Source organism: Ceratotherium simum, chromosome 19, assembly GCF_057802395.1.
Source record: "Ceratotherium simum simum isolate JZ-2026a chromosome 19, ASM5780239v1, whole genome shotgun sequence".
Classification (NCBI taxonomy): Eukaryota; Metazoa; Chordata; class Mammalia; order Perissodactyla; family Rhinocerotidae; genus Ceratotherium; species Ceratotherium simum.
The window spans coordinates 32467883-32482905 of NC_141918.1; the positions used below are offsets into that span (position 1 = coordinate 32467883).

Here is a 15023-nt window from a genome sequence, read left to right on the forward strand (position 1 = left end):
TCTGAGCAGGGGAATTTTTCAGGGATAAAGAAAAGCATTACATAATGATAAAGGGTAAATTCTCCAAGAAGACATAACAATCCTTAATGCATATACTCCTAACAACAAGGTACCAAAATATGTCAGGCAAAATCTGATAGAACTGCAAAGAGAAATAGACAAATTCACTATTATAGTTAGTGACTTCAACACCCCTCTATCAGTAATTCACAGACACAACAGGCAGAAAATTAGTAAGGATAGGGTTGAACTGAACAACACCATCAATGAACTGGATCTAACTGACATTTATGTAGTACTTCACCCAACAGCAGCAGAACATTCTTCTCAAGCTCACATGGACCATCTACCAAGATAGACCACATCTGGGCCATTAAACACACCTCCCAAAATTTAAAAGAAGAGACATTATACAGTGTATACTCTCAGACCACAATGGAATTAAACTAGAAAGTGATAGCAGAAAGAGAGCTAGAAAATCCCCAAATATTTGGAGATCAAACACCCACACTTCTAAATAACACATGGGTCAAAGAAGTTGCAAGAGAAATGTTTAAGTATTTTGAAGTAAATGAAAATACAACTTATCAAAATGTGTGGGATCCATCAAAAGCAGTGCTTAGAGGGAAATTTGTAGCACTAAATGCCTATATTAGAAAAGAAGATCTAAAATCAATAATCACAGCTTCCACCTTAGAAAACTAAAGAAAGAAGAGGAATATAAGCCTAAAGCAAGCAGAAGTAAAAAAAAAAATTAGAGCAGAAATCAATGAAATTGAAAACAAGAAATCAACAGAGAAAATCAATGAAACCAAAAGAGGGTTCTTTGAAAATATCAACAAAATTGATAAATTTCTAGCCATGTATCATGATGTATCACACAAAGCTTTTATTTTGGTTTTTAAAATAAATAAGTGCTAGTCCTCACCCTCACCAAAATACGAAATGATTCTCCTGTTCCTCCCCTTTTGCTTAACCTTGCCACAATTCTCTGGCATGATCTCTAGTAGATGTATGTTACAAAAATTTACCCAAAAAAAGACAGATATAGGACAACAGATGTCTTATTAAAGAGTGGTAAACAAAAAAGCTTACTTTTGTAGCATAATGTGAAAACATGACAGACTTCATACTTTTTAGTGGAGGAATCAAATAAGTTAACCCATGCCCTGACATGCAAGCTTTTTCTTTTTCTTTTCAAATGTTAGTCAATATAGAAACATTAACTTATTAGAGTAGACCTGAGTAACTGTTACTCAAGAGGAAAGAATGGCAGGAAGCTCTACCATTGCCAAACATACCCAAAATAAAGCACTGCTGCCATCATCATCCAATAGGTATTACCACACCCAACACCCACCTTCTTAGAATTCCTTTAGAACCGTTCAAGAAGTGGTATCTTGGTAGCATAGGGTAGTAAGAAAATATGGGATACTGATATCTGTGTTCAAGTTCCACCTCTATCATTTTTATTAGCCATGTGACCATCTACAAATTACTTAATCTATGAGAAGACTCGGTTGGTTGGTTGCCAAGTACCAGAAATACAATTTCAACTAGTTTATGCAAAAAAGACAACTTATTACAAAGATACTAGGGTGTCGCGTGGAACCCAATCTCAGGACCATGGACAAAGACATTTGAATACAGTCAGGACTCTTTTTGTGCCTCTTCTCTTCTTGCTCTTTCTTCCAGATGCCCCTGCTTATCTAGTTCACATGGCTAGAAACAAGGCCATTAAGCTTCTGAGTTTTATATCTTATAGCTTCAGCCACTGGAGAGCAAACAAATTATTCAACCCTCTGGGCACTTAGCATCCAAGAAAAGCTCTGAGCGGCCTGGCTTAGCACCAGGTATCTAGAACTGGACCGATAAACTACAGAAATGGGCAGAATTATGATTGATCTCCCAGGCTCCCTCCAAGCCAGAGTGATCTTTTTAGAAGACAGATTTGATCCAGTCATTAACCTGATTAAAATCCTTCATGGCCTTCCCCAATACACTAAAATCCATAACCCTCATTGAACCAAGACTAATGTGGGCCTACAATGGTCTGGCTCCTGTTCACCTCCCTCAGCCTCATATCAAGCCACAATCCCTCTTGGTCGCCATAGAGTTGAGCTTTATCCACTCTGGCCTTTTTTTTAGTTCCTTGAACCTACCAAGCTCTTGCCCACCTCAAAAGTGTTTTACACGTATTGCTTGCACTCTCTCCCTTTTTCTTCTAGTTAACTTCTACTAATCTTTCCTCAAAGAAGCCCTCCCTGATTCCCAAGGTTAACTTAGGCTCCCCATTCTCTTCCTTTATAACACTCACCACAATTTCTAATTATAAATGTGTGTCTTTTAGAATCTGTTAACTCCAAGAGAAGAGATCTGTGTGGCTCCCCATTGTATCCTTCTAGCACCTAGCTGACCCTCAATAATTATGTGCTGAATGAATAACAGCTTAGCATGGGACGGGGGTAATCACCACTAGATGGACCAACTGCAGAGGAGGGGGAGGGTAGCAGGCAGGCAGAATTACTGTTATCAAGTTATTAAAATGTCTGCTCCAGCAGTAACTTACTGGGAAGAGCAAGTAGTTCCCAGAGAACCTGTGCTTCTGCTGAGGAGAATAAGCAACTTGTTTAATTTAGTTAACCCCCTTCTCCCATAAAATCTTCATAGGACTATGATACCAATTCAATAAGATAATAAATTTTACAGTACCTATACAGTGACTTGCACATATAGCAAGCATGCAATGTTACTTCTTTTCCTCTTAGGATACCATGTTACCTATTATTCTTGAATATTAACCTCCAAGTAAGGAGTTAATTAAAAACCTACAAAATACTCCAATATATATGACAAACATAGCTGTTTTCATGACCCCTTTTCTTACAGCATCCTGATGTTTTCACCTTCCTAAGAGAATTACTTACCTGCTAGTCTGTAGTAATTGTATCCAAACAAATATCCGTTTAGCTTAAACTATAAGAACAAATACTGGAAACACAAAAATGAAGCAAGGCAAAACAAATCAATCAACCAAAACAATAATAAAACTGTCCCTGTCCTCAAGGAGCTCATAAACTCACTTTCTCACTCTGCCTCCAACCCCACCATGCCCATATTCCTGCCATACCCAAAGTTCCACAGCATGCAAGGTAAGGCTGCCAGATTGAGCAAATAAAAATACAAGATACCCCACACATTATCTGCCAACCCTATCCCCAGGTCATATTCCATTTCTTTACCTTCATACACCATTGCACAATCTTAGTTCCAACATTTTTCCTTATAAAAAAATTTCTCTGAGAGTCACTGGATATGTATGATCTTTCTCGAAAGTATAAATAAAATCTACCTTGATTTTACTTATAGGCTGTCAGCAAAAAACTGAAAAGAGGAAAACAAAAGAAATCATCTTAATTCTGTTTCTTGGTGGTGCTGGAAGTTGGAAAAAAAAAAAAAGGATAAAAATAAAAACAAACAAAACAAAACAATCACCATAACAAGAAAACTCCTTTAAAAACTTAAAAAGTCTTGCTTCCAAGAATAGGCATGTGAGAAAAAGATTAAGACTATAATCTTTTCAGGGGTGGATCCAGAAAGGAGAAATTCCCTGATAGGAAGTATACTAGGCAGTATACTGATAGGCAGTAATACTAGAAAGGGAAAATGAACTCTCAGAAAAAAAAAGGGGGTTACACTGAGCTTCGAAGTGCCTTTGAATTTTATTTGTAAGTAAAAGGAAACTCAGAGGTCATCTACTTCAACCTTCTCACTTTACAAATGAGAAAACCAAAGACCTTGAGAGGCAAAATGACTTGCCCAATGTTACACAGATGACTCTAGCTCCTTCCAATTTCTCTCCTTCTCTGACCTCTTGCCCCAGATGACGTAAGGCTGCAACACTCACTGAACTAAAGAAGATCCTCCTCTTCATGTCCAGTGGGTATGAAGACAAGTTCCTAATAATATTGTCATGTCTAACACAAGAGAAATGTATTTCCAGTATTTCAAGGTAGATTCTGGATTGATTTTCCCATAGAAAGAAAGACTGTTGTGCATAGTATTATAGGTATTTTCAATATAACATTTATACTATTATTAATATAATTTTATAATTCTCTAGTATTATTAGCAGAATCCTCTAATTTAGGTATATTATGGGTTAAATTTGGTGGGCTGTCTGCGAATCTAACCACCAAGCATATTGTTTCTGAGAAACTAAGTTCCAAGTTCTAAACCATTTTACAAGTTTTTAAAGTATAATCAATCCCATTCTAAGTTATGAACTACCAATACACAAAGACTCAAAATTATAAACTGAATATGATAAACTAAAAACACATTTCATAAAAATCTTCATTTTATAAAAAGCTCCACCTCAGGGGTTACTTTTAAAATTCGGTATTCAGGCACATTTAGCACAGTATATGATTTACACACATCTTTTTATTAATATTTCAGTAGAAAACGAAAGTAAGTCGAAAAGAATCAAACATTTCTATACTCATCTAGTTTAGGAAAAACAAAAAAACTTTAATGTACATTTTCATGATGTGAGCTGTCAGAGGTAAGAAAATTATTTCATAAATGAAAGGCTGACAATGTATACATTATACAGTATCTAGTGCTAGTTTGAAAAGTGTGTGGGTAAAGGAATTATATCTGAACAGGTAAATGAAGTTCAAACCTCCAAATACATGTTTCTTTTTTCTCTTGAGATAAAGCTATATGTTTCACTAATTAAAATTAATGTTTGATAAATCTATTTTTAAAAATTTCTACTCAGTACATTAAATCAATAGATATTCTTCACTCACTCATTTTATTTGTCCAACAAAAAAAATTGAGCTCCTACTATTTGCTAAACACTATGCTAGTAACTTGGAATTGATGAGCATCAGGTCAGTTGCCATCCTCAAGGAACTTGGAAAAGCCTCGAGTTAACTATATTTACCAAAGTGATAATGCCAGTTGAATTTTAGTCGGTCACTTAAGAAAACATTAAAAAAATGTAATCAAATTAACTCTCAAAAAAAGAAACTATACAATAGTAATTTTAAAGACATTTCAATAGTCTCATCATCTATATGAAGTTTCCCCACAAAGCAACCAAAAGCACTGTTTTGGTAAAAGTTCTAATAGTCTAATATTTTAACAGCAGTTTTTGCTATGAAAATTAACTGAGTTAATCCTCCAATAAGTAAATCAAAAGCTACTATCTACTGTGATAATGAAAATCAAGCACTTGGAAATGATACCTTAAATTATTCTGAAAATAAAGCAAACTGTATAATTAAATATAGTATTATACAATATTAATACATTATCTCTGAATATATGGTTATTTACAAACCTGAATAATAAACAAAGTAGGTCCATATCATACCTTACAAATGATGACACCTATGTATTTTGGATTGTGTCATCTGCAAATTTTTCAATGAAAAAGGCTATAATGTTTTCTGAAGATCTTATTTTTCACAAACTTAATTCAATATTCTACTTGTTTATTACCAACTCATAACTTTTTTCATCAATATTAACTCTACCTATATTTATAACTACATATAGGTATTAACTATAATACCTACTAAATTTGCAATTATTAAAAACCATTGATGGATGAGAAACATTCTTCAATTTAGAGCCATATGTCTCCAAAGCAAAATTCTATGTAAATCAGCCATTCTAACATGCCCCGGAAAATCCTAATAACATTTTTTCATTGTATTTTACAATGAAATATTTTCAACATTCATCAGCTAAAATATTTAAATTTTCTTTAAAAGCATTCTGAAAACATCTTTACTGAATTTATGCATACTATTTAATGGTATAAATGGGTATTATCTCCATTTACATATAAGGAAACCAAGGCACAAAGGTGTCCATTTTGTAAATTGCAAGGTCATTTCCTAACCAAGCAACTGATTCTACACCATCAAGTTATATTATATGTGCGCCACTTCCAAGTGCCATAAAACAATTACCGTACCTTAAAACAACTGCCTCTGCAATGCCTATGTGCATTTCCATTCTATCAAGAGGGTTATGGCAACGAGCTTAAACAAGAAAAGCTGGAAAGGGAGGATTATGAAAAGAAAAGGAAAACACTTCTTTCCGGTAGTGAATCATTTATTTTTAAATAATGAGATGTAAACAGTTTTCAACATAATAAGTAACCAACAGTTGTTTCTTCCGTTTTCAAAAAATATTTCATCTTTCAGGTAGATCATGCAAAATTGGAGCCTACCCTTCCTTGTAGGCAGAACTTAGAAAAATGAGAAAAAAATTTGCAACAGTAATTAAATACATGATAGTGCAAAGTAAAGAAGTGAAAAAAAACAAAATTTAGATAAACTAGAGAATGCTCGTTATGGTAGTTAAAACCCCATCTTAAATATTAAATGCTTCCTTTCGCTCAACTGAAGCCTATGATTAGCAACCAAACATTCTGTGACTGAAAAATGAAGAAACGCAAAACTTTTCTTATTCAAAACTTCAGAAATTTTACATCAAGTACTTTATTCAAATCTTCGATATAAATAAAAATACTTTTCCTAACAGAAACTTAGAGCATAATGGAAAAACTGTTCCTGAGAGTTCAAAAACCGAGATTGCATTTGTAATTATGATATGGTGCTATCGATGATGAGAAAAACGAAAGTTACCTACCACTCAAATTAAATTTAAGAACATGAGACGCGTTGAATAACCAATAAATCAATTAAATTACATCCATTACCAGACAGAAATAAGACTTAGTTAATACGTGAATCTAACACCGGAGAAAAAACTAAAACATAATCCAAGACACACCTTATAGAGAAAAGGAAAGGATTAGACTGAGTCGTATTAAAGTATCTAGTCTAGCTGCGGATTAGTTAATTAGTCGGCTATAGGACAGGCTGAGAATGTTCAGATGTGCCTTCTTTTCATCATTATTCCAGTTCATCACCCGCAAGTGCAAGAGAAGGCGTCAGAGGACCGAAGCTAGGGGGCACGCTGTAGCAAGGGGAGAAGAAAAATGGGAAAGGTGCAATGGATGCTGCATAGTTGAATAATTATCTCGGTGGCACAATGGGCGAGTCCGGCCGACATCGGAGCCGAGCGCGCGGCTCCCTAACTCTGCCCGAGGTACCCCCACCCCCATTAACAGGCATTGGAGGCGACCGCCGCGCTTCGCCTCCTCTTCGAGCGAAAAAAGGGATCCCCGGACTCGCTGGACCGTTATGTCCGAGGACGCGGACGCGCGGCGCACACACGCAAACGCCCCAGCCGGCAGCACCGAGCCGGGGCTCGGCCGCCCGGTGCTGCAGCCCCCCGGAGCCGCTCAGGCGGGGCACCTCAGGTGAGACCCGCAGTCCCCCGCCTCCAGCAGCCTCGGGCGGTCCCCGCAACCCAGACCGGGCACGCCCGCCGGACGGCGTCTCCTCGGCTCCCAGCCCGGCGCGCGGGTGGGCGGCCGGAGCTCCGGCACCTGCGAATGGGGGCGGGGGCCGCGGCGGGGGAGGCGCGCCCATGCCCGCCCGCTCCGCCGGACCGGAGCTCCGCACGCACCCCTCTCCGCCCCGGCTAGGGAGGGAGTTCCTCCCATCACCTCTCCCCCCGAACACATTCCTGAGGGACTCGCGCTCACCGTGAGATCCTGGGTGGCTCTTGCCTTACCCCTTCTTCATGCTTCGGCGGCGGCCGCCGGTCCCCCTCACCTCCCGGGACTCCACCTAGAGCCTCCAGGAACGTCAGGCTCCGGAGTGGGACCCGCTCCGGGCAGCGGCCGAGGCACCCGGCCACGAGGAACGCCGCCTGCGGCACCCGTCGGTCGCCGGACCCACCGTGTGCTCGACGCGCGAGCGAACAACACCGCGCGCTGCCGCCGCCCCCCACCGCCCCCTCCCCGCGAGCGACGCTCCACAACCGGGCGCGGGGACCCGCGCCTGAAGCAGGGGGAACTGCTGGACTCTCGCCACCTAACCTCCCATCTTTCCCACCAGGAGCTATTCCCCGCCAGTCAGGGTCTTCCAACTGAAGATTCTCGCTTTCCTCTTCAGCCCCCAGGGCCCAGGTGCAACCGCGGTGCGAAACTCAGCCTCCGCCCACTCACCAATCCGTGGGGAGGAATATCGCTCTTCCCCCCTTTTCCTGAGGCTTTGTGGTATTGCCCAATCCTCAGTTTGGGGGAGGGGGACGGAGAGAACAGTGCTTGGTCAGGGAATGAGGGAAGATGATAGCCAATTGAATGAACCATCCATTCAGGGGCGGGGTCAAAGGCAGGACTGTCCTCTCTGCCCCTCCCCCTCGCTCCAAACTACACTTCCCATAATGCCTCTCTCACTTCCCACCGCGCTGCACGCCGGGAGTGTATGGCCTCGAGGTATTTCGGGACTCGTAGTCTTTAATCTAGCCAACTAGGTCCTGAAAGTTACAAGCTATTATAATTCTCTCTATTTCCCTAGATAAGTGTTTCCAAATTCTCAGTTATGTTTTACTTATTCTAATGCTAATTAACTGGTTGTTTAGAAATGTTATAAATGACTTGTAAGGAAGTAAATAATGTGCTTCGTGGCAACCGGCCAGGACCTGGGAGCCTTCTTCTTCCGCCGGGGCCTGGTCTCCGCAGAGGATCTGTTGCCGTCATGTCGGCTGCGATTGCAGCTCTGGCAGCTTCCTATGGTTCGGGTTCAGGGTCCGAATCAGACTCGGACAGTGAGGGCGGACGGTGTCCGCTGCCAGCCGCCGACTCCCTCATGCACTTGTCTAAATCTCCTTCGGCCAAGCCCTCTCTGGCGGTGGCGGTGGACTCAGCTCCGGAGGTGGCAGTTAAGGTAAGCGCTTCGGCCGCTGATGCGGTGCGGGAACTGTCGGCTTCTGCCCCGGAATCCGGCAGTCAGTTGTTAGACCCTGGGTTATCTCTTCCTTAGTGCTGTGAAATAAGTTGCTAACTCTTGGTTCACTTCTCCTTTCTACGGGCATCTTCCTCCGGAGAAGCTGAGAATTGGAAGTTCAGGACAGCCGTCCACTGCTCCCTTCTCTTGCCTCCCGCCGTCAGAAAGCAAGTGGGAAGAGGGGGTGAAATTCGAATTTATGGATTGGGGTGTGGTGTGGATAGAACAAGTGTAATCTCAGAACATAAATAAAGCTAGATCAGGACTTCCCAAGCTAGAGTATGTGCGCTCCCTTAAGTGAGCAGTGGCCTGGCTTTGTTTTGATTTTGAACTCAGAACTGGATTCTGATCCCGGCTCCACCACTTGTGTGAACTTGGGCAAGTTATACCGGTTCCTCTGTTTCCTCACCTGTACAATGGAGATAATTTTAAAAGCACCTATCTCTATGAGAGGATATTGTGGAAATTAAGTGAAATCATACAAATAAAGCTTATATATAGCACAGAGCCTGGTGTCTAATAAGTTAACTCTTGTGATAGATAAGTCAATACATACATAATAAGTAAGAAAAGGGCCTTGGAATCAAGAAACTGCATGATCCCAGTTGAGGAAGGTGATAGAGGGAGAAATTGGATTATATAGTTCATTTAACAAGTATTTATTGAACACATGTTAGTTGCCAGAAACTGCTCTAAGAGCTGAAGTCACAGAGGCCCACAAGCCAGATATCTTTGCCGTCATGATGCATACATTCTACTGGAAGAGGCAGCCAGTAAAATATGAGAAAATAAAGTGGTTGCGCTGAGTACTGGGAAGGAAAACAACAGAGTACGGTTATAGAGAATGAGGTAGTAGTATGACTTCTGTAGGTTTGTCAGGAACATGCTCTCTGAAAAAGAGGCTTTAAAGAACAAGAAGCAGCCGGCCATGTGCAAACTAAAGCAAGAGTTTCCAGGCAAAGGAGGCAGCAAGCCTTGAGATGGCAAAGAGCCTGATGTGTTTGAAGAACTAAGGAAAGTTTGGTGTGTCTAGAGCCCCATGAGAGCATCCACCAATTGGTAGTATAGGCCCAAGACTAGTGTTACAACTTAAGTCATCTACAGGTTTTTAGTGAACTATTTATGAATTTTACTTTTTACTAAAGGGCATCTGGTAAGAAAGAATGATTAGAATCCTTCTATCTTTATAACAGAACAAACTCTCCAAACTTACATCCCTCCAGCAACCTCCTGAGTCTTCATTTTTGTCACAGCTCAGCTTTTTGGAGCTCTCTCACTTCATCTCATTTTCTCCTCAATCCATGCAGCCTGGCCCAAGCCTCATGGGAGACTACTTACTCTCCCTGAGTAATGTCACTGGCCTTCCAGGTGTCAAGTTCTGCCGTCTCACTTGAATATCTGCATCAAATGATGCCATTAAATAGTTGTTTCTTGAAACTTTCTCTCCCTTTGGCTTCCAAGGGGCCGTCCTCAGTCTTCTGATCCCCTGTTCTTCTTCCCTCGCTTTCAATATTGGTGTTTCCTGGGACACTGTCCTGAGTCCCCTCTGCACCCCTCATACTCTCCATGCCTTCAGCCTCAGTCTGTGCTTCTGATGACTCACAGGTGAACGCTGTGAGGTGGTTCACACAGGCTCTGGACCTTGAGAGCTTGTTTGGAGGTTCTCGCAGGGGAGCGCAGCTACTCGTATACCCTTGACCAAAGAACAGTCCTCCTCTGTCGGGGAAGGTCGTCCTCTTCCACCGAGCGTGCAGCTTCGGGAGGGATGCACATGGAGCGGTGAGGGAGCCAGCCAGATGAGCCGAATCAACCCTGGCGATCAGTGGGCTGACAGATGTTGCAGCCAGATCGCCCTCACATCCCAGGCTCTGGACTCAAGACTGCCGGGATTCAAATCCTGCCTCCAGCACTTACCCAAATGGTGACCTTGGATGAGTTACCTAAGTGCTCTGTGCCTGTTTTCTCATCTGTAAAGTAGGGGTAACAGTGGTACCTATCTCATGGAGTTAAGGACTTGTCATAAAGCATGTTAAGCACTTAGAACAGTGCCAGGCACACTGTCCTTGTTATTCCCAGTTCTAAACTCCTTGCCAGCTCCGGAACTATTAAACTTCTGTCCCAGGCTGGTGCTCAGGCACCTCCAATCCAGTGTGCTGAAAAATTAACACATTTTCTTTCCCTCAAAATCCACTTCACCTGTTTTTCCCATTTGATTAATGATCCCACAACCCACCCATTAGTCCAGCCAAAAACAGAAAGGTCTTCCTTTTCCTTCTTCCTCAGCCCCTGAAGCCAGTCATTCAGCTGGTTCTAACATTTCTACTTCATTAATTTCTCTCAAATCAGTTCCTTCCTCTCCATTTTCACTGACACAGCCTTACTTCCTGTCTTCCTTACTTCTCCCAGGGGTCATTCTTGACTTTTCTTCCTCCCTTAACTTCTACTTCCAGGTAGTGGGACCTGTCCATTGTGACACAGTGATATTTATCAAATCTCTCTTTCCTTTTCTGCTGCCACTATTTAGTTCAGATCCTTACCATTTCTCTTCAAGACAAGTATAATAACCTTCTAACTCGTCTTTCTGCTTCCTCCTTTCTTGTCTCCCCATTCCATACCCTGTTCTTTCCTTCACAGTGCACCCGGAGTGATCTTTCTCGTTTCCAGTGTTATCATATCGATTCCCTGCCCAAAGACACTATGTTGCCTCCTGGGTAATTTCTAAGTTCCTTATGTAACAGGTCAGGCCTGACATTCTTTCATGCTGAACTCTCTACAAACCCCCAAAAGCCTTATTTTCTTTTTTTCCTCTCAAGATTTTGCCCATACTAGTCTCTCTGCCTGGGAATCCCTTGCCCCACTACCCCTCTATCCCCCAAAAAAACCTCTGCTGTCCCCAGTCTCACTTTCCTCCTCTGTCTGCCTTAACCCCCTTTTCACACCTCCCTTCTAGCACTTGCCACATTGCTGTCATTTGTTACTTTTTTTCTTTCCCCTGGACTGTTGAGAGACCTTGGGGACCAGAAATTCTTGTGTCTATTCCTTTTCATGTCTCCAAAGCCTAGTACAAGATTAAGGAAAATATATTTGGTGAGAGAACGAATGAAAGAGTGAGTGAAAAAGTCTTGAAACGGCATGTACATAGAGAATCAGTGTACGTTGACTGGGTAGGGGTGGGGAATGTCTTTAGAACTCAGTTAGTTCAATTACTTCAAGTTATAAGTAAGGTACTCCAGAAGGAGAGGTTGCATAAGGTCCTGGAGGTCCATTAGAAGCAGAGCTGGGGCTAGACCCCCCAGTGATCTAGGTTCTATGATGAGAGAGTAAGGGACGTTGATCACCGCTAGTTTGTGAACCAAAACCTGCTTATATGCCAAAAAGAAAAAAAAAAAAGCTTACACATAGTAAATGTAATGGTGGAAAAATGACCAAGGGAGGAGATGTGAAGCATGCAGATAACGTCTGTCTGTATGTGACTAATTGCATTGTGACTCATAGCAAGCATTTTGGCAGAGAATAAACTTATGCAATGTTTTTAATCCATTTCCCTGAACGCTAATGAGACTGAGCATCTTTTCATATATGTTATTGGTGATTTGATTTTTTTTTTTTTATTAGTGTAACTGGTGGGTTATCTTTTTCCTTTTGATTTGTAGATCTTTATATAACTGGATACTGTCAACTATGTGTATTGCAAATATCTTTTCCAGTTTGTGGCTTGTCTTCTCACTCTCTTCACTGTCTTGATAAACAGAAGTTGTTTATTTAGTCTAGACTTATCGAACTATTCTTTTACGGATTGTGGTTCCTGTTTTTTGTTTGAGAAATCCTTTCTTATCCCAAAATCATAAAAATATTCTCCCATTTTATCTTTTGAAAGCACTATGTCTTTGCTTTTTACATGTCAGTCATAAATCCACATGGAATTAATTTTTGTGTATGGGGTGGACATTTTTAGTAATATGCTTTGATCTTTAGTAGGGCTCTTCCCTCTCCCCTCTTTTTGTTGTTGTTGTTCAAGAATATCTTGGCTATTCTTGGCCCCTGTAATTCTATATACAGTTTAGAATTAACTTGTAAAATACTACTAACACCCAGGTGGGACTTTGTTTGAAGATTGCATTGAATCATAGATTCAGTAGTTTGGACACAGTGTTACATGTATTCATTCATTTAGGTCTTTTTTAGGTTTTTAATTTCTTCCAAAGTTTGTAAGTTTCTCCATCAATATTTTATACAGTTTTGTTGTAGGTATTTCTAGGTGCATCTTAATTTTATGCTGTTATATTAATAAATAGCATTATTTTCTCTGGTTCTTTAATTTTCTAACTGATCTTACTCCTTACATAGTCATATTAGCTGCAAATATGACAGTATTTTTTTTCTTTCTTTCAACCTTTATTTCTTTTATTTTTTTCTTGCCTTGCCATGCTTGCTAAGATCTCCAGAAAAATCAAAAATAGAAAGATGGAAAAAGAATATAATAGGCAAATTCTAAGCAAAAGAATGTGGCACTGGTTGTGGGAGGGGAGAGTGGCAAAGCCACAGTGGCAAAGCCACTGTATTAAGATCAATAAAATAGACTTTAAAACAGAAAAAGGGTCACTTCATAATGATACAATGTTCAGTTCACAAAGAGGTACATAACAATTTTAAATTCGTATGCACCTAATAATGAAGCTCAAAATATTTAAGCAAAAATTGATAGAATTGCAAAGAGAAATTATCAAGTCTACAATCACAGTCGGAGATTTTAATATACCTCTCTCAATAATTGATAGAAGAAGCAAAAAATATCAGTAATGATACAGAAAATTTAAATAACCAAATTAGCAAACTCTATCTAAAGGGTACAAAGGGATAATTCGGTACATGTGTGTGGTGATGGGTTGTAATTAGTATTTTGGTGGTGAACATAATGTAATCTATGCAGAAATAGAAGTATAATGATGTACACCTGAAATTTTTACAATGTTATAAACCAATGTTACTGCAATAAACAAAAAATTTAAAAAAATAAAAGGTATAAAGAATATAGCACTCAATGCAAAATATTGTTTTCAAGCACTACTAAAACATTTTTTTAAAAACTGACCATATACTAGGCCAGGGATTGGCAAACTTCGTTACAGGCCCAGATAGTAAATATTTTAGACTGCTGGCCACATACAGTCTTTGTCACATCATCTTTCCGTCTGTCTGTCTGTGTTTTTTAAACACACCATTTAAAATGTAACTACCACTCTTAGCTTGTTGGTACAAAAACAGACGTGGGCTAGATTTGGTCCACAAACTACAGTTTGCCAGCCTCTATACTAGGCCATAAAGTAAGTCTCAATAAATTTTAAATCATGTTATCATGTTCTCTGACCACAGTGCATCTAAGCTAATCAGTCACAAAAAGATAACTATAAAATTCCCACTTTTGAAAACTATGAAATTGTACTTCTCAGTAACCCATGGGCCAAAATAAAGAAACGTAATAGAAAATATTTTGAAGTGAACAATAAGGAAAGTAATTTTCATCAGAACTTGTGACGTGCAGCCATGGCATTCCTTTTTTTTTTTTTTAAGTATAGTCTTAAATACGTGCAGTAGAAAAGAAAGACAGAAAGTTGGTATGCTAGGCATCCATTCTTTTGGATTGATTATTTTTTTATCATTCTATTCTTTTCCTGTGCTCATTTATAAATTATACCCTCAGTTTCTGTTAAGTAGTTCCCCCTAGAAATTGAAACATGTCTGAATTAATCAATATCTTTGCCTCTTACTGAACAGTGCAAGAACCTTAGAACACTTCAATTTTATTGACATCTCCCACCCCTACTTTAGCTATAATTGTCCTCTGTTTTTTATATATATTTAAACCTCACAAGATGGTGGTGAATGATGCTGATTCTTGCATCTCTTATTCAAGATTGCTTTCTTTCTGCTGTAGTGCATACTTGAGAACGTCCTTTAGTGATGGTTAACTGGTGGCAGCTGCTTTCAGTTTTAGTTTGTCTTTAAACTGTTTTTATTTAATCCTCTTTCTTGAATATTTTCACTGGGTTTAGTTTGCTTAGCTGACAATTATTTTCTCTCGGCATATTTAAAATAAAGTATTCTACTATCTTCTGATTATCATTGTTACTGATAAGT

General features: G+C 40.0%; 2 protein-coding genes across 10 annotated transcripts in view; one reads left to right on the forward strand and one right to left on the reverse strand.

The window, feature by feature from the left end:
* WASF1 (WASP family member 1) overlaps positions 1 to 8125 on the reverse strand; it is a 68106-nt gene extending 59981 nt beyond the window's left edge. For 5 of the 9 annotated variants that reach the window (XM_004422207.3, XM_087443991.1, XM_087443992.1 and 2 more), the window contains exon 1: positions 7640 to 7969. The gene's annotated coding sequence lies outside the window, so the exon portion shown is untranslated. The other 4 variants (XM_087443998.1, XM_087443994.1, XM_087443996.1 and 1 more) reach the window with 4 other exon arrangements.
* A 491-nt stretch (positions 8126 to 8616) lies between these two features.
* The window catches only part of CDC40 (cell division cycle 40), a 48940-nt gene continuing 42533 nt past the window's right edge, over positions 8617 to 15023 (forward strand). Inside the window, exon 1 of the mRNA XM_004422208.3 lies at positions 8617 to 8825. Coding sequence (XP_004422265.1) covers positions 8637 to 8825 — 189 coding nt within the window. The 5' untranslated portion in view covers positions 8617 to 8636. The remainder of the gene's footprint in view (positions 8826 to 15023) is intronic.